The 19,897-nt window shown below is 46.2% G+C and overlaps 1 protein-coding gene across 4 annotated transcripts in view; it reads right to left on the reverse strand.

The window, feature by feature from the left end:
• Nucleotides 1-19,897, reverse strand: part of ABCC1 (ATP binding cassette subfamily C member 1) — a 155,198-nt gene that overhangs the window by 99,148 nt on the left and 36,153 nt on the right. For all 4 annotated transcript variants that reach the window (XM_052652082.1, XM_052652080.1, XM_052652081.1 and 1 more), the window contains exons 2-3: nt 7,436-7,612; nt 2,357-2,482 (exon numbers count right to left, since the gene is read on the reverse strand). In XM_052652082.1, coding sequence (XP_052508042.1) covers nt 2,357-2,482; nt 7,436-7,612 — 303 coding nt within the window. The remainder of the gene's footprint in view (nt 1-2,356; nt 2,483-7,435; nt 7,613-19,897) is intronic.

Below are 19,897 nucleotides of genomic sequence, written 5' to 3' on the forward strand. Positions count from 1 at the left end.
GAAAAGTTGGGGGCGGGGGTGGGTGGGGGGTGGCACGGGCGGGGAGCTCAGTTTATCACAGAAATCGGCAGATTTCTTAAAGGACCAGAGAGTAAATATCTTAGGATTTGTGGACCATGGAGTTTCTTTCACAACCACTCCCATCTGCACTGTAGCATGAAACCAGCCTCATATGAGACAGGGAAGAGTAGATATGGTCACCTGCCAATAAAACTTTATTTATAAAAACAGGCTGCGCACCACCCTGATTTAGAGAAGGAAGTCCAGCCTGATGCAGTGGGCTCGTCTGCCTCGGGCAGCAGTGGTAACCGCTCTCGTTTACTGAGCCTCTCTTTCCTCCGCCTCCTAGGACGCACTCACCTGCACTGACTCAGTGCAACCTGTTTTCAGCCCTAGTTTGCAGATCAGGAAACTTATTTAACCTGCTATACAGACAGATACATAGTTGTCTTCAGGCAACTTTATTAGAATGACAGTGGTGGGGGGTATTCATTTCCTGGTACTCTTGAGCTATGACTTCCGTTTTACACCTGACTCAGTGATCCACTCCAGTGTTCTTGCCTGGAGAATCCCAGGGATGGGGGAGCCTGGTTGGCTGCCGTCTATGGGGTCGCACAGAGTCGGACATGACTGAAGTAACTTAGCAGCAGCAGCAGTGATCAAGGAGAAAGAATAATGAAACCACTTTTCCTTGAAAGAAGGAGATGCCTCCGCCCTTCCGCAGACAGCCCTCTGAAGGCAGACCCCAATGCTGGTCACAGTCATGAACCCGATTCCCAAGGAGCTATGGGCACCCAGGGTACTGCCCCTCAGCCCCTAGCTGCCAGAAACCTGGATGTCTGTCCTCACCTGTCCTCCCCGGTCCTCTCGTTTCCCTCCCTCCCTGCATCTCGCCATCAGCAATGCACCTGGCTCTGCCACCAAGGCCACCCTCAGTTCACCCACCGCTCACTCTGGTCTCAGCCTCCATCCCCCTGGCCCAGGTGCCCCTGGGCCCCTACTGGCCTCCCAGCTTCTACTCCTGCTCACAACCCATTCTCACCACGCTCAGCTCTTAAATAAGCACAGCCTGCCATGCCACACCTTTCCCTTTCGGGTGAGGGGTTTTAACCCAGAGTCCATGAGGCTCTGGATAGAAGCCAGGGGGTCCATGAACTAGGACGAGAAACAATCATAGCTTCGCTTTCCCTCATCAGCACCACCAATGACAACTGAAAGCAACAAAGTGCAATGGCATCAGCAGTGCCCGGGGCTCTGTCACCACTAGAAGTCATACCCGAAAACAAAAAGTGAAAGGCCTCTCCTCCAACTACCATGGACGCTGCGTTGCTGTCTGGAAATTAAGGAGGTATCACACCTGCTGGTGGATCCTGATTTGAGATGCACTAAGAAAGAAGCCCATATGTTTTTGCTGTTTACTCTTTTGCACACTATGATTAAACATAACTGGTTTCCCAGCCCAAATGTCCTGCAACTGAAGAATCCAGCCAGTCCATACAATCAAACACACTGAGCAACTGTGGAAAAAAATAAAATAAAATAAAGGTCTTTGGAACAGCAGAGGCTGAGACGTCGGACTCCAACTGCTCCAGCTTGCATGGTTCCATGCACATGATTTGCTGGAAAAGGCAAAGTCACAGGGGCAGAAAACACAGTGGGAGTGGGGGAGTGCGGGAGGGCAGGGGCAGCAAGAGGGAGCTTTCGGGGGCTATGAATTGCTGTGTTGCCGTGAATCTCTATTGTGTGCATGGTGCTTACCTGACAGTATCGGTTTATCAAAACTCATCAACTGCTCAAGGAAAAGAGTGAATTTTACCCTATGCAAAATAAACCTCAAGTAAAAACATAAACGGACCTCATTAAGATCTTCATACATATACATATGTGTGTATGACTGGTTTCCTCCACAAGCCTATGTGTTTTATGATTTTAAGAACATTATTCTGAGACCAGACTGGCAAAGAAGAAAGGGGTGTGTGGCACAGAAAAGGTCTGGAACCCAACTCTGGGACTGAAAAACAAGACAAAACCCGCTCACCCTGAAGCTCAAGGTCCTTCAGAGTCGGGCCCCTGCCCTTCCAGCTCCCCTGCGCCCCTCCTCGCTGCCTCTGCCCCAGCCACACAGGCCAACTCTCCATCTCCCCCGCTCTGACCCCAGGACATTTGCACGTGCTGGTCTCTCCACTGGATCCTCCCTATCTCTAGCCCCTTCAGCTTTAACATCCCGCTCATTCTTTACGCCTTAGTTCCATCATCCTTTCCTCCCTCCTCCCAATAAGACCAAACCAAATTCACCCAAGACAGCCATATTTCTACTGTAAGATCTTCTCATTTCCAAATGGCAGCCACTACTTACCATGGTGATGCCCAAGAGGGTTGGGCTGACCAGGAACACTGGGGCCAGGAGCTTGCCCATACTTCTTTCCCAGAAAGAGTAGAAGAGGTCTGCCCAGCAGACGATCCATAGCAAAAATCCCAAGGCCTGGAAGAGAAGTGCATGCATGTCTTAAAGTGGATAGCCCTGGAACTGCTCCCAGTGCCCCTGCAAGAAGCTCAGCCTCGGAGGAACCGGCTACCCCCTAAACTGTCACCTGCGGTCTTCAGACACAGCACACATCCTCTGGGATCCAGCCCACTCCTAGGCAGGGTGAGCCAGTGTCCATGCCGCCCCATGCGGTCTGTGTCTCCTGTGCACCCCCGCCATGACTCTGTCACTATTCTCCCCAGCACCTGAAGACTCCAGTCTCCGACTTATCGACATCCATGGCCTACAGGGGGGCCCTCACACGATGGCCATTCATCCAACAATATTAAGCCAACCAAAATTTACTGGGGGCCTACTATGGGCCACAGACGTGAAGGATAGAATGATGAATAAAACAGACAGAAGTCACTGCTTTCACGGAGCTGTGATTCCAGTGGATGGAACAGGCAAGAGACAAACCAAAAAATACACAGTGTAACACTAGAAATACACAGTATAATGCTGTTCAGGTATGACCTAAATCAAATCCCTTATGATTATACAATGGAAGTGAGAAATAGATTTAAGGGCCTAGATCTGATAGATAGAGTGCCTGATGAACTATGGAATGAGGTTCGTGACACTGTACAGGAGACAGGGATCAAGATCATCCCAATGGAAAAGAAATGCAAAAAAGAAAAATGGCTGTCTGGGGAGGCCTTACAAATAGCTGTGAAAAGAAGAGAGGCGAAAAGCAAAGGAGAAAAGGAAAGATATAAGCATCTGAATGCACAGTTCCCAAGAATAGCAAGAAGAGATAAGAAAGCCTTCCTCAGTGATCAATGCAAAGAAATAGAGGAAAACAATAGAATGGGAAAGACTAGAGATCTCTTCAAGAAAATTAGAGACACCAAGGGAACATTTCATGCAACAATGGACTCGATAAAGGAGAGAAATGGTATGGACCTAACAGAAGCAGAAGATATTAAGAAGAGGTGGCAAGAATACACAGAAGAACTGTACAAAAAAGATCTTCACGACCCAGATAATCACGATGGTGTGATCACTCACCTAGAGCCAGACATCCTGGAATGTGAAGTCAAGTGGGCCTTAGAAAGCATCACTAGGAACAAAGCTAGTGGAGGTGACAGAATTCCAGTTGAGTGATTTCAAATCCTGAAAGATGATGCTGTGAAAGTGCTGCACTCAATATGCCAGCAAATTTGGAAAACTCAGCAGTGGCCACAGGACTGGAAAAGGGCAGTTTTCATTCCAATCCCAAAGAAACACAATGCCAAAGAATGCTCAAACTATAGCACAATTGCACTCATCTCACATGCTAGTAAAGCAATGCTCAAAATTCTCCAAGACAGGCTTCAGCAATACATGAACCGTGAACTTCCTCATGTTCAAGCTGGTTTTAGAAAAGGCAGAGGAACCAGAGATCAAATTGCCAACATCCACTGGATCATGGAAAAAGCAAGAGAGTTCCAGAAAAACATCTATTTCTGCTTTATTGACTATCCCAAAGCCTTTGACTGTGTGGATCACAATAAACTGTGGAAAATTCTGAGAGAGATGAGAATACCAGACCACCTGACCTGCCTCTTGAGAAATCTGTATGCAGGTCAGGAAGCAACAGTTAGAACTGGACATGGAACAACAGACTGGTTTCAAATAGGAAAAGGAGTACGTCAAGGCTGTATATTGTCACCCTGCTTATTGAACTTCTATGCAGAGTACATCATGAGAAACACTGGACTGGAAGAAACACAAGCTGGAATCAAGATTGCCGGGAGAAATATCAATGACCTCAGATATGCAGATGACACCACCCTTATGGCAGAAAGTGAAGAGGAACTCAAAAGCCTCTTGATGAAAGTGAAAGTGGAGAGTGAAAAAGTTGGCTTAAAGCTCAACATTCAGAAAACGAAGATCATGGCATCTGGTCCCATCACTTCATGGGAAATAGATGGGGAAACAGTGGAAACAGTGTCAGACTTTATTTTGGGGGGCTCCAAAATCACTGCTGATGGTGACTGCAGCCATGAAATTAAAAGATGTTTACTCCTTGGAAGAAAAGTTATGACCAACCTAGATAGCATATTGAAAAGCAGAGACATTACTTTGCCAACTAAGGTTTGTCTAGTCAAGACTATGGGTTTTCCTATGGTCATGTATGGATGTGAGAGTTGGACTGTGAAGAAGGGCGAGCGCCGAAGAATTGATGCTTTTGAACTGTGGTGTTGGAGAAGACTCTTGAGAGTCCCTTGGACTGCAAGGAGATCCAACCAGTCCATTCTGAATGAGATCAGCCCTGGAATTTCTTTGGAAGGAATGATACTAAAGCTGAAGCTCCAGTGCTTTGGCCACCTCATGTGAAGAGTTGACTCATTGGAAAAGACTCTGATGCTGGGAGGAATTGGGGGCAGGAGGAGAAGGGGACGACCCAGGATGAGATGGCTGGATGGCATCAGTGACTCGATGGACACAAGTCTGAGTGAACTCCGGGAGTTGGTGATGGACAGGGAGGCCTGGCGTGCTGCAATTCATTGCGTCGCAAAGAGTCGGACACGACTGAGTGACTGAACTGAACTGAACGCTAGAAAGGAATGAGTGCATGAAAAGTGAGAGTGTTAGTCGCTCAGTGGCGCCTGACTCTTTATGAAACCATGGACTGTAGCCGCCCACCCCCAGGTTCCTCTGTACATGGAATTCTCCAAACAAGAACACTGGAGTGGGTAGCCACGCCTTTCTCCAGGGGATCTTTCCAATCCAGGGATGGAACCTGGGTCTCCTGCCTTGCAGGCAGATTCTTTACCGTCTGAGCCATCAGGAAGAAGAAATAAAACAGATAGGATAGGGTGGTCAGAGAAGGCCTCGCCCATCAGGTGACATCTGGTGAAGAGCCAACAGTGACTACTTGAGGGAACAATTCGGGCAGAGGATACAGCAAGTGCAAAGGTCCTGAGGCAGAAATGTGTTCAGCAGGTTCATGCCTGCTGTGGCCTGAGCCATGGGCGTAACAGGAGGCGGCTTAAGAGGAGCCTGGAGCCAGATCAAGCTGGGCCACTGAGCGGGCGTCCAAGTTTTACTCCCTACGATGAGAAGTTACTAGAGTGTTTTTCAGCAAGGCACAGACAAAATCTTACAGTTTTTAAAAACATATTTTTATTTCTTTGGCTGTGCCTGGCCTTAGTTGTGGCATGCGGGATCTAGTTCCCCCAAGGGATTGAGCTCAGGGCCCCCTGCCCTGGGAGCACAGAGTCTTAGCCACTGGACCACCAGGGAAGTCCTCTGATTTACATGTTAAAGGGAGATGTTGCTCTCCATGAAAAGTACAAAGTGCTGCTAGAGGTCTAAGAGGAAGACACCAGATCCAGCTGAAGACAGGGGAGCAGACAGCATGGTGAGATGGGCTTGGAATGTGGTCTGAGCAATGGTATCACAGGCAAGGGGACAGCTTCGGTAAAATCATTCAAGTTTACCTGTTTGCCAAGGGCTTATGGAAATCAATCTCGGGAAATGGGGCTTTAATAAAGGACCGAGACACATGGTAAGAGGAGAAAGTGGAACGCACACACACACACATACACACGCACATATACAGGATATATACATGCCCTTCACGTGTCTCCCCCAGAAAGCTCATTCTTACGAGGGGCATACCAGCACCTGTATAGTGGAGAAACAGACTCACTGACCAGATGACCAGAATTAAGCCCATCAATGAGGGGCAGATGGACACCACGTGGCCTTAGATATAACCCAGAGAAGGACCCCGTGGCCCTTTTGTAGTTCTCCAGCCAGACAGGCATTACTGAATCAAACCGTGAGAAAACAGGGTCCCAAGAGCCCAAGTTGAGGAACTGACTCTAAACTAACTCGCCCATGTTCCCCAAATATGCCAGCATCATAAAAAAAAAACAAAAACGGTGAAAAGGTCTTCCAAAATAACAGAAAAATAAAGAAACAGTGTGGCCAAGAGCAATGCCTGACCCTGAATTGAGGGGGAGGAGGAGGGGATGCCAGAAAGGACAGAATTGGGACAAGCAACAAAAGGGGAATATACATAGTGGTTTTTACTTTTTCTGTTAAAGTATTGTGTCCATGTTGAATTTCCTACATTTAATTGTGCTGTTGTTACATAACAGAATATCCTTGCTTTGAGAAAAGATACACTGAAGAAGGGGCAAAGAGGCATGGTGGATGCTAGCTTTTCTCAAATAATTCAGAAAAAAATAAATACTGTATGTATATGGAGAGAGCAAAACAGAGTAAGAAGATGTTAAAATGTTTAACGTGGCGAATGTTAAAAATCGGTGACTATAAATAATGGGTATTCAGGGCTGAGGGAGTACTTAATATCATCCTTGCAACTTTTCTGCAGTTTGAAACTATTTCAACATAAAAAAAACTTTTTTTTTAAATTAAAAAGACCTCCTTGAGTCAGGGAAGAAGACCTCCATATGATCTTGTGAGATAGATTCTATCACCCCCACTGTAATCATGGGGAAACTGAGGCTCAGGGAAGTTAAGAAATTTGCTCAAGGAAAAAAAATTCTTAAAAAAACATTTCTTCCCATTTCTTTAATTTTGTATCTATATGAGATGGTGCATGTTCATTAAATTTACTGCGATAATCATTTCATGACCTATATAAGTCAAATCATTGTGGTGTATACTTAATACAGTGTTGTTTGTCAATTCTATCTCAATAAAACTGGAAGGAAGAAAGAAATTTGCTCAAGGTCATATAGCTAATAAGTGGCAATGCCAACACCTGAACCCACATCTGAATTCAGAGCCCCAGGCTTTATTCACCACGTTATTATTCTGTGTCCTAGTAAACGGCAGCTCAGGGTCAATTAAACAGAAGGAACATGTCAGTTTTCACAAGCAGTCTCCCCTGCCCCAGCACACACTCCACCCCCCAATACGCACATCACAGTAAAATCCCATGAGACTCACAGTCTTGGCTTTGTTGAGATGCGTCATCTGAATGTAGCCCCGGTCATGGTGGGAGAGATAGAGGAAGTAGAAGGGGAAGCAGACCCAGAGGTAAGAGCAAGGCACCCACACGAGGACGGTGTTCTGAAAGCACTTGGTGAAGTCGGGGTTGCTGGTGTTCCACGTGACATTCCACTCCTGCGGACACAAACACAGGCACAGGTAAACAGGATGCCCCCAAGGGTATGGACCAGGGGCCTGCACAGAGTTCAAAGCTACCTGCTGTGGGGTTTAAGAACTATAATGCCCTCCCAGGCAGAACAGGCAACCTGGAAAGATCAGTAGCCAGAAAGACTTCAAACAGAGAATGACAAATGAAGGTTATGTCTCACCTTACCTCACAGATAAGTTCCTGAGACAACAATGGGCAGGTTCCATTATTGTACAAAAGATGGACACTGCCACTTAAAGGACTCCTAAAGGGTATTCTCCTATAAATCGAGTCATCCTTTAATCACATAGATCATGCCTACTTTACAATCCTGTGAATTAAGAGCTTTCTAATATTCTTCTTTGCCATCCCTATGATCCCCATATCACTGTATCAATGCATCAGTGATCGCATGACAGTGATCACATCATGATCACTCTCATCAGCACCATCAGCATCACTATAGCAGTCATCATCAGCACCACCATCTTTGTCACTGGCATCAGCATCGCCATCAGCACCACCATCTTTGTCACTGGCATCAGCATCGCCATCAGCACCACCATCTTTGTCACTGGCATCAGCATCGCCATCATCCACCATCATCAGCACCACCATCTCTGTCACTGGCATCAGCACTGTCATCAGCAGCATGACCACCAACAGCACCACCACCATAGATAATACCCAAACTGCAGTTCTGTGTTCTAGGCCCTATTCTAAGTTCTTTGTATGTATTATCTCCTTTAATTCTATAATTACTTTATCATTTCTTTCTTAGAAGGGAAAACTACAGTGCAGAGAGGTTCAGTGATTTCCCAGTATCTCACAATACCTACCCTGTTATTTGGTAAGACCTGGAGCCTGACTCAGACTCAGGCAATTCGATTCTGGAGTTCCTGCGTTTAACCACAAAGCTATCCAGGCTGAGAAACAAATCTGCTTTACTTTTATTTTTTTAAGAAGCCACCTGTATTTCATAACAGACAACGCCAAATAGGTAAAAAGATAAACACATACATAAATAGAGAAGGTATATCTGCCCAAGAAAAAACTTCAACCAGCCTTCAGACTTCTGCAATGGAAATTTTAATTCAACCCCTGATCTGACCACTGAACTGTTATATGACTTCGGGGAAAGGTATTACCCTATTCAGGGGTTTCAATCTCCTATCTCTACCATAATTAGGCGGGATAAAATTAGAGGTCTGAAACAGGTGACTCCCAGGCTGATTAGGGCCACAGAGATGATCTTCAGTTATTGTTGGTACTTTAAACATGCCTTTTAAAACAAAATCTCAGTTTAGCTGCCAACACTTAAAAATGAGGAAATTTCATATAAAAATTGGATTCCCAGTGTCTCTTTAAAAAATAAAAAACCAGAAAGTCTGGCAGCACTGGGCCCAGATTCCCGCTTCACAACCATTGGGAGGAACTAGGGACGAGCCAGTCTCTGGGGAAGGTTCACGCGGTCCAGCGGCCAGTCCCCGTGCAGCCCCCTCCCCACAGCACCGTCTCCCCACCACTGGATGTGTGCTCTCCAGACACCTCTGATTCCAACAGCCTTCCCAGAATCAGATTAAGAGAGACCACCAAGGAACTCCAAGGAACCTGGATTCTTAAAACTCCATGCAAGCTTTAAAGCCACATCAGAGAACATTACAGAATAGAAAGTAATGGGAACAAGCAGACGATTTTACATTTGATGATCAATCAAAATCTATGTTCTGAGCTTTATAAAAGAGACCTAGATGTGTACCAGTGCAAGCATACCTAATGCTACTAAGATGTACACTTAAAACTGGTTGCTGCTCTTCAGTCGCTCATTCATGTCCAACTCTTTGCAACCCCATGGACTGCAGCACACTAGGCTTCCCTGTCCTTCACTATCTCCCAGAGTTTGCTCAAACTCACGTCCACTGAGTCAATGATGCCATCCAACCAGCTCATCCTCTGCCGCTCCCTTCTCTTCCTGCCCTCAATCTTTCCCAGCATCAGGGTCTTTTCCAATGAATAGGCTCTTCCTATCAGGGGGTCAAAATATTGGAGCTTCAGCTTTAGCATCAGTCCTTCCAATGAATATTCAGGGTTGATTTCCTTTGGGATTGATTGGTTTGATCTCCCTGCTGTCCCAGGGACTCTCAAGCATCTTCTCCAGCACCACAATTCAAAAGCATCAATTCTTCAGCACTCAGCCTTCTTGATGGTCCAACTCTCACATCCATACATGACAACTGGAAAAACCACAGCTTTGACTATACCGACCTTTGTCAGAAAAGTGATGTCTCTCCTTTTTAATACACTGTCTAGGTATAAAAATGGTTAAGATAGTTAAAAAAAAAAAAAAAAGGAAGCAGAAAAAGAAAAGATTTGACTTTAAAAACAGAGAGAGAAAGATCTAGTTATTAAGTAAGTACCCAAACTGGTTCTTCAGAGGTATAATTATTCTATGATATAAATGGTTATTTTTCCAGAACCAAGGAAAAGGAATTATTGAAAAATAAACTTTAAAAGGTCAACACAGACAAAGGAATTTAGCTAGGAAACTTCTAGACACAAAGAAACCCTAAAAAGGACAAAGGTCATGCCTCTGTAGACTTGGGCACTTGGAAGACAGCCTTGGAAATAATTTATCTGATCGTGGAGAGGAGTAGTTTATATCAAAGACTAATTATTTTAATTGATTTCACACCTAAAATTCTTAAGATGATGGTGAAAAGGGGGATTTAACTGTTGGTGGTGATTATATACAAAGCAGATTATGGCCAGAAAAAGCTCATTCCAAAGGAATTTGCCTTTGTACTAAGAAAACAATACCAAGACTTAATAGAGTCATGTATATAACTTCCCTAGTAGGAAGGGCTTCCCTTGTGGCTCAGCTGGTAAAGAATCCGCCTGCAATGTGGGTAGATCTGGGTTCAATCCCTGGGTTGGGAAGATACCCTGAAGAAGGGAAAGGCTACCCAGTCCAGTATTCTGGCCTGAAGAATTCCATGACTAAGTCCATGGGGTCACAAAGAGTCGGACACAACTGAGCGACTTTCACTTCACTTCTCTATTATATAAGAAGCTTGGATCGTATTTGAGACATTTCAATCACCTGATCCTTGCCCCAATTACTCCTTGACTGGACTGCTGCAGTAGCTTGCTAGCCACACCCTGCTTCCAGACCCTCTGGGCCTCACCTAGTCCTCCCCACCACATCCAAATAAATTTTCTATCTTATACATCTATACATGCATCCACAGATATAATTATCCACTCATCTGTGAACCCTTCCATCCACCCACCCACCCATCCAGGCATTCATCCATCTACCTATCTATCCACCCACCCACCCCCTCTACCCATGTACTCATCCAATGATCCACCCACCCACCTACCCACCCACTGATTCATGCATCCATCCACCCACCTGTCCACTCAGGCATTCATCCATCTGTTTCTTCTACAATTTTTCCCGCCCCATTTCCCAATGTGTCCACTTGGCCTCTCTTCATATTAATTTACTTTTAATAGGTAACACATTTCTGTGCTAAACTTTCCCCAACTACCCCAAATGGTACACTGTGAAAAATGAGTCTTGCTCCCTGAACTCAAAGCGCTCCCTTCCTACCCCACAGGCAAAACTCCTATATTGCTAACAATATATTGTTATTCTTCCAAATACAGTTTATCTACTTTGTTTCCCCCGAAGGTGCCATAATACATACCTGTTTGGCACCTCACTTTTTTCCCCTTAATATTAGAAACTGATCTCTGTCAGTGCCAGAGATTTGCTTTATTTTTACTAGTTTAACTTCCTTTCTTTCAAATGAAGGGTAGAAGTGACAAGCTACCTCCCGCTCCTGGTCCCAAAATGGTCCCTCTCTCTAGAGGCGACACCATCCGTTTCTTCTATATCCTTCCAGGAAACATTTTATGCATCTATAACAAAAATAAATACATATCTTCTGTAATCAGATGGAGAGAAACATACTCCACACCCTGTTCTGTACCATCCTTTCATCTCTTAAGAACAGATCTGAGAGATTATTCTACTCTGTGCCCATTTCCTCATCCTTTGCTCCAGCTGTTTTGTATGGATGGGCTTGACCTTATATAATCAGCTAATGGGGCACTAAGCTGCTCTCACAATGAAGCAGTGAATAAATCCAGGAAGTGCCTCATTTCACGCAAAGCAAGCATATTTGTAAGATAACTTTCTAGACGTGGACCTGCTGGACTAAAGAGTGTATGCATTTAAAATTTAAACGGTCGCTGAATCCAATGGGTACCATCAGTTTATTCTGCACCACACAAAGTACCACGGTCATTGCTTCCCAAACTACAGTATATTATAAGCTTTTGATCTCTGCCAATCTGATAATGGAAAATATCTCCCTGTAGCTTAACTTCCTTCCTTCTTAATGATGAATGAAACTGAAGATTTTGCCACTTTGTGTGTTTAAAAGCAGTCAGTTTCTTCTCTTAAGAGGAAAAACCATAGGCTTAAATACCTATGTGTTATTAAATGGGACCGATCTGAACACCCATCTCCCCCTGGGTAAACAACCTCCAATAGCCTCCAGTCACCTTTCAGAGCCAATCCTTGCTTGCTTCATGAGGCCTTCCACGTCCACATTCAAGCTCCATCTGTTTCTTCTACGATTTCTCCCGCCCCATTTCCCAGTGTGTTAACTGGGCTATTCATTCAAAGGAGCATTTATCAAGCCTGTGTCAGGCACTGTTCAAGGAACTAGAGATTTAGGAAGACCTGTGGTCCCCGCCTTTAATGCATTCCCCAATTGCTGATCCAATGATTGGTGCTTTGGGATATGTCTTGCTAGATGCTCTTCCTGCCTTTCCATAGTAACAAACTCCCACTCATCCTTAAAAATCCAACTCAGAGACACCTCCTTTAAGAAGCCTTTCTCCTGGGCTTTCCTGGTGGCTCAGAGGTAAAGAATCCACCTAAAATACAGGAAACACAGGTTCGACCCCCGATCCAGGAAGATCACACAGGCTGTGATGCAACTAATGCCCGGGCGCCACAACTGCTGAGCCCGAGCTCTAGAGCCCGGGAGCTGCAACTCCTGAAGCCCGCCAGCCTAGAACCCGTGGCTCTGCAACAAGAGAAGCCACCGCACTGAGAAGTCCATGCCCCGCAACGCGAGAGCGGCCCCTGCTCACTGAAACTGGAGAAAAGCAGCAACAAAGACCCAGCATAGCCAAAATAAAGAAACAAAATTATTAAAAAAAAAAAAAAAAAAAAAAGCCTCACTCCCCAGACTATGAGAACAGTCCCCCCGCACCCACCCCCCGCCCGCCCCACTGCAATGATGACTTACTTGTCCATCAGTACCTCTGTCCTGCCAGGACTTCTGACTCTTCTCCTCCTCACCCAGCAGGGACCCAGAGGTTACTGAGTAAACAAATGACCCAAACCAGGCCTCCCGTCCTCAGCATTATTTGCTACTTTGTTTTCAAGGAAACAATCCATCCAGGTAGAACTTGACTATGATCCTGGCTTTATGGTCGGATGGATGTGGATTAAAAGGCGCTGACCTCACTTGCACCTGGGCGGGTTACTTAACGTCTCCAAGCCTCCATCTCCTTACCAGTGTGGCCAGGGAAACATGCAGGCCTGGAAGAACTATCAAATGGGACTGTGCTTTGCACCAGCTGGTATGGTCTAGAGGTAGTAAGTGGTGGCTATTAGCTGCAGACCAATAATTAATAATAATCACCACCGCTACCCTCAGCGCTGCCTAGCATTAGGAAGCTTCAAGGACAAAGGAAAGTTCAAGTTCAGAAGTGAGCAAGCGGAAACTCAGAAGCACCCAAGGACACAGAACTCCGGGGAAGGAGAGGTCGGAGAAACGCTTAGCCAACGAAGGGGTTTGGGTTTATTCTTCAGAAGGCAGCTTCCTCCCCAGAGCCAGATGGCCAGCCCTGATGGAGAGGGCAGAGGAGGAAGGAGGCGGGTCTTGAGAAGAGGAAATCTGACTGTGACCTTGAACTTGCACCACCTCCACGGCCACAACCACCCACCAATATGGCCCTGACCACACCTGTCACAGCAGTGATGTAACAAGGTCAGGGGCCCCTGGTGTGTTCCTCACTGGCCAGGTCTCTGATGAATCCTTTGTCCAAAGGGGACTTCCCTTGTGGCTCAGTGGTGAAGAATCTGCCTCCCAATGCAGGAGGCCAGGGTTCAACCCCTGGGTGGGGAAGATCCCCTGGAGAAGGAAATGGCAACTCACTCCAGCATTCCTGCCTGGGAAATCCCATGGACAGAGGAGCCTAGAGGGCTACAGCCCATGGGGTCAAAAAAGAGTCAGACAAGATTTAGTGACTAAACAACAACTGTCCAAGGGAACTCATCCCTGCCCCCATGCCCTTGATAACTCCTGTAGACAGGCAGCGGGGTCCCCTCTACTGAGGGCTTCCAGGGGAAACAGGGAATGCTGAGGGCCATTAACATGCTTAAGGAAGGAGGATTCACGGAGACTACCAGCTACTTGCTGTCCCCAATCCCAGTGATGACAGCTAACCCTGGTCTTCCTCCCTAGGGTCTCTGCCTCCTCACACAGGGAGTTCCAGAAATCAAGCTGGTTGGAATGCTACCCCGATTCTGCTGAGCTTCCATCAGTTCAGTTCAGTCGCTCAGTTGGGTCCGACTCTTTGTGACCCTATGGACTGCAGCACGCCAGGCTTCCCTGTACATCATCAATTCCCAAAGCTTGCTCAAACTCATGGCCATGGAGTCAGTGATGTCATCCAACCATCTAATCTTCTCTCATCCCCTTCTCCTCTAGCCTTCAATCTTTCCCAGCATCAGGGTCTTTTCCAATGAGTCAGTTCTTCGCATCAGGTGGCCAAAGGATTGGAGTTTCCGCTTCAACATCAGTCCTTCCAATGGACACCCAGGACTGATCTCCGTTAGGATGGACTGGTTGGATATCCTTGCAGTCCAAGGGACTCTCAAGAGTCTTCTCCAACACCACAGTTCAAAAGCATCAATTCTTCAGTTCAGTTCAGTTCAGTCACTCAGTCGTGTCCGACTCTTTGCGACCCCATGAATCACAGCACGCCAGGCCTCCCTGTCCATCACCATCTCCTGGAGTTCACTCAGACACACGTCCATCGAGTCCGTGATGCCATCCAGCCATCTCATCCTGGGTCGTCCCCTTCTCCTCCTGCCCCCAATCTCTCCCAGCAGCAGAGTCTTCTCCAATGAATCAACTCTTCACATGAGGTGGCCAAAGTACTGGAGTTTCAGCTTTAGTATCATTCCTTCCAAAGAAATCCCAGGGCTGATCTCCTTTAGAATGGACTGGTTGGATCTCCTTGCAGTCCAAGGGACTCTCAAGAGTCTTCTCCAACACCACAGCTCAAACGCATCAATTCTTCGGCGCTCAGCCTTCTTCACAGTCCAACTTTCACATCCATACATGACTACTGGAAAAACCATAGCCTTGACTAGACGAACCCTAGTTGGCAAAGTAATGTGTCTGCTTTTCAATATACTATCTAGGTTGGTCATAACTTTTCTTCCAAAGAGTAAGTGTTTTTTAATTTCACAGCTGCAGTCACCATCTGCAGTGATTTTAGAGCCCCCAAAAATAAAGTCTGACACTTTTTCTACTGTTTCCCCATCTATTTCCCATGAAGTGATGGGACCAGATGCCATGATCTTTGTTTTCTGAATGTTGAGCTTTAAACCAACTTTTTCACTCTCCTCTTTCACTTTCATCAAGAAGGTTTTTAGCTCCTCTTCACTTTCTGCCATAAGGTCAGGGGCAGCGGCCTAGAGTGCCAGGCTGCGACGGCACAGGAATGGCCGAGAGGAGCTACCCTGTGTCCGAGGTCAGTGGCGGCGGCCGGGAGGAGTTACCCTGCGTCTGAGGTCAGGGGCGGCAGCCGGGAGGAGACACCCCGCGTCCGAGGTCAGGGGTGGCAGCCGAGAGGAGCTATCCCGCGTCCGAGGTCAGTGGCGGCCAGGAGGAGCTACCCCGTGTCCGAGGCCAGTGGCGGCCAGGAGAAGCCACCTCGCGCCTCAGGCCAGGGGCGGTGACCTTGAGGAGCCACCCTGAGCCCGAGGCCAGGGGCAGCAGCTGGGAGGAGCCACCCACGCCGGAGGTCAGGGCCGGTGGCCGGGAGGAGCAACCCGAGGAGTGGTGGCTGCGCAGGCACAGGAGGGCCTAGAGGAGCTATCCCACGTTGAAGTTCAAGAACAGTGGCGGTAAGGAGATACCCCTCGTCCAAGGTAAGGAACAGCGGCTGTGCTTTGCTGGAGCAGTCGTGAAGAGATACCCCATGCCAAGGTAAGAGAAACCCAAGTAAGATCAATTCTTTAGCACTTAGCTTTCTTCATAGTCCAACTCTCACATCCATATATGACTACTGGAAAAGCCATAGCTTTGACTAGACAGACCTTTGTTGGCAAAGTAATGTCTCTGCTTTTTAATATGCTGTCTAAGTTGGTCACAGCTTTTCTTCCAAGGAGCAAGCATCTTTTAACTTCATGGCTGCAGTCACTATCTGCAGTGATTTTGGAGCCCCAAAACAAAGTCTGTCACTGTTTCCATTGTTTCCCCATCTATTGGCTATGAAGTGATGGGACTGGATGCCATGATCTTAGTTTTCTGAATGTTGAGTTTTTAGCCAGCTTTTTAACTCTCCTCTTTGACTTTCAACAAGAGGCTCTTTAGTTCTTCGCTTTCTGCCATAAGGGTGGTGTCATCTGTGTGTCTGAGGTTATTGATATTTCTCCCAGCAATTTCGATTCCAGCTTGTGCTTCATCCAGTCCAGCATTTCTCATGCAATAATATACTCTGCATATAAGTTAAATAAGCAGGGTGACAATATACAGCCTTGACATACTCCTTCCCCAACTTGGAACCAGTCTGTTGTTCCATGTCTGGTTCTAACTGTTGCTTCTTGACCTGCATACAGATTTCTCAGGAAGCAGGTAAGGTGGTCTGGTATGTCCATCTCTTTTAGAATTTTCCACAGTTTGTTGTGATCCACACAATCAAAGGCTTTGGCAGAGTCAATAAAGCAAAAGTAAATGCTTTTCTGGAACGCTCATGTTTTTCTGATGATCCAGTGGATATTAGCAATTTGATCTCTGGTTCCTCTGCCTTTTCTAAATCCAGCTTGAACATCTGGAAGCTCAGGATTCATGTACTGTTGAAGCCTAGCTTGGAGAATTTTGAGCATTATTTTGCTAGCGTGTGAGATGAATGCAATTGTACAGTAGTTTGAACATTCTTTGGCATTGCCTTTTTTGGGGATTGGAATGAAAACTGACCTTTTCCAGGCCTGTGGCCACTGCTGAGTTTTCCAAATTTGCTGGCATATTGAGTGCAGCACTTTTACAGCATCATCTTTTAGGACTTGAAATAGTTCAACTGGAATTCCATCACTTCCACTACCTTTGTTCATAATGATGCTTCCTAAGGCCCACTTGACTTTGAAATCCAGGTTGTCTGGCTCTAGGTGAGTGATCACACCATTGTGGTTATCTGGGTCATGAAGATCTTTTTTGTACAGTTCTTCTGTGTATTCTTGCCACCTCTTCTTAATCTCTTCTGCTTCTGTTAGGTCCATACCATTTCTGTCCTTTATTGAGCCCATCTTTGCATGAAATGTTCCCTTGGTACCTTAATTTTCTTAAAGAAATCTCTAGTCTTTCTCATTCTATTGTTTTCCTCTATTCCTTTGCATTTGGTCACTGAGGAAGGCTTTTTTATCTCTCCTTGCTGTTCTTTGGAACTCTGCATTCACATGGGCATATCTTTCCTTTTCTCCTTTGCCTTTAGCTTCTCTTGCTTTCTCAGCTATTTGCAAGAACTCCTCAACCATTTTGCCTCTTTGCATTTCTTTTTCTTGGGGATGGCCTTGATCTCTGCCTCCTGTACAATGTCAGGAACATCTGTTCATAGTTCTTCAGGCGCTCTTATCAGACCTAATCCCTTGAATCTATTTGTCACTTTCACTGTATAATCATAAGAGACTTGATTTAGGTCATACCTGGTCTAGTGGTTTCCCCTACTTTCTTCAATTTAAATCTGAATTTGGCAATAAGGAGTTCACGATCTGAGCCACAGTCAGCTCCACCACTAGGAAACAAGTTCAGTGACAAGGAAGCAGCCTAGAACACGAACATCAGCACTGGCCCAGGCTCTGCATTTCCAGGGCTCTGGTCCAAGAAAATCTTAGAGGAAGAAAGGCACCCCCGATGGTAATTGAGGCTTTTCTTCACAAGACATGTTTGTCACCCTTTTATGTCCCTCTCTCCCCAGCGCTGAAATTCAAGGATCTGTGGAACACAGTCCAAGCCTACTTAGCCCACAAACTTTGGGAGTTCATAAAACTTCTATCGTGTGTTGTCACGTGGTACTCTAACCTTGCTCGAAGCCAGCATGTTCTGAGCAGGATGGGCCATGCTCATCACTCAGCCCTCAGGAGAAGTAGCACTGCTGCCCCATTGCACAGATAAGGAAACCGAGGCAAGACAAGACATTTTCCCAAAAGTCATGCTGCAGTGGATATGAGTTGTCCAAGGCCCACACATATTTTCCCTTCCTTGATAACAGCGGGAGCTGTTGTTCTTACACAAATCCTTTGGTCAGCCACATGCTTGGGGCAAAGCTCCACGGAATGAGTCTGCTAATCAGCAGCTGCAGAACGTGGTCCAAATCTATCCAATCACTACAAGGACACATGCTCCCTTGTCCCCAGTGATATAGAGTGAGGATACGGGGTTTACAGGTATCTTAGCCATTTTATATTGAGCCATCACTGACTCCATGGGCATGAGTTTGAGCAAGCTCCGGGAGATGGTGAAGGACCGGTAAGCCTAGCGTGCTGCAGTCCATGGGATCACAAAGAGTCAGACAAGACTTAGCAACTGAACAACAGCCATTTGTAAGGGAAGCACCAAGAGTCGGGAGTGGAGGGAAGGGGTGGCACTACTAAGGCACGTGTGAAAATGAAGCTGATGTCATGCAAGGCAGAGATGAAAGAAATTGGAGCTTGGCGTTTTGTAGGCTGCTGGATCAAGCATCACCTGCAGCACACCCTCCCAGTGAATCTCTCCAATAAATTCAACAGTTACACAAGTTCGAAATAAATTTACTCTCACCTACAACACAAACCGTCCTAGTAATACAAGTTCTGATCCACTGCATCAACTTTTATTCAACAATACAATTCAGAATTTGACACAAGTGAATTTAGGCCACAGATACACCATTACTAGTAGCATACTGCTGGGTAGGTTGCTGTTCTCTCGGGCTCAAAAAGCCCACCAGCAAAATGGAGGTACTATCATCTCCTTCATGGGGAATCATAAAAAGCCCTAATAAATATTGATTACTACTATTATTTATAAGCTCATCAGCTGAAATTTTGGAATTCACTCTTGTTCCTATTCTCTTTTCTCATCACCCCTCCTCCCTTCCCCTCAAAACCATCTGTCCCCTTGTCCCTTTTCCTAAAGGTCCAATTTTCTTCTCTATTTGCTGTGTGACCTTAGACAAGTTATTTAACCTCTCTAAGCCTCACTTTATTGTTGTGGGCTCCAAAATCACTGTACATGGTGACTGCAGCCATGAAGTTAAAAGACACTTATTCCTTGGAAGGAAAGTTATGACCAACCTAGATAGCATATTCAAAAGCAGAGACATTACTTTGCCAACAAAGGTCCGTCTAGTCAAGGCTATGGTTTTTCCTGTGGTCATGTATGGATGTGAGAGCTGGACTGTGAAGAAGGCTGAGCACCGAAGAACTGATGCTTTTGAACTGTGGTGTTGGAGAAGACTCTTTAGAGTCCCTTGGAGTGCAAGCAGATCCAACCAGTCCATTCTGAAGGAGATCAGCCCTGGGATTTCTTTGGAAGGAATGATGCTAAAGCTGAAACTTCAGTACTTTGGCCACCTCATGTGAAGAGTTGACTCATTGGAAAAGACTCTGATGCTGGGAGGAATTGGGGGCAGAAGGAGAAGGGGACAACAGAGGATGAGATGGCTGGATGGCATCACTGACTCAATGGACTCGAGTTTGAGTGAACTCCGGGAGTTGGTGATGGACAAGGAGGCCTGGTGTGCTGCGATTCATGGGGTCGCAAAGAGTCGGACACGACTGAGCGACTGAACGGAATTGAACTGAAGCCTCACTTATGACTACGGCTAAGAATCAGTTCAGTTCAGTCACTCAGTCATGTCCGACTCTTTGTGACCCCAAGGACTGCAGCACAGTCCTTGGGACTGTGACCCCTAGG

Source organism: Budorcas taxicolor, chromosome 2, assembly GCF_023091745.1.
Source record: "Budorcas taxicolor isolate Tak-1 chromosome 2, Takin1.1, whole genome shotgun sequence".
Taxonomy (NCBI): Eukaryota; Metazoa; Chordata; class Mammalia; order Artiodactyla; family Bovidae; genus Budorcas; species Budorcas taxicolor.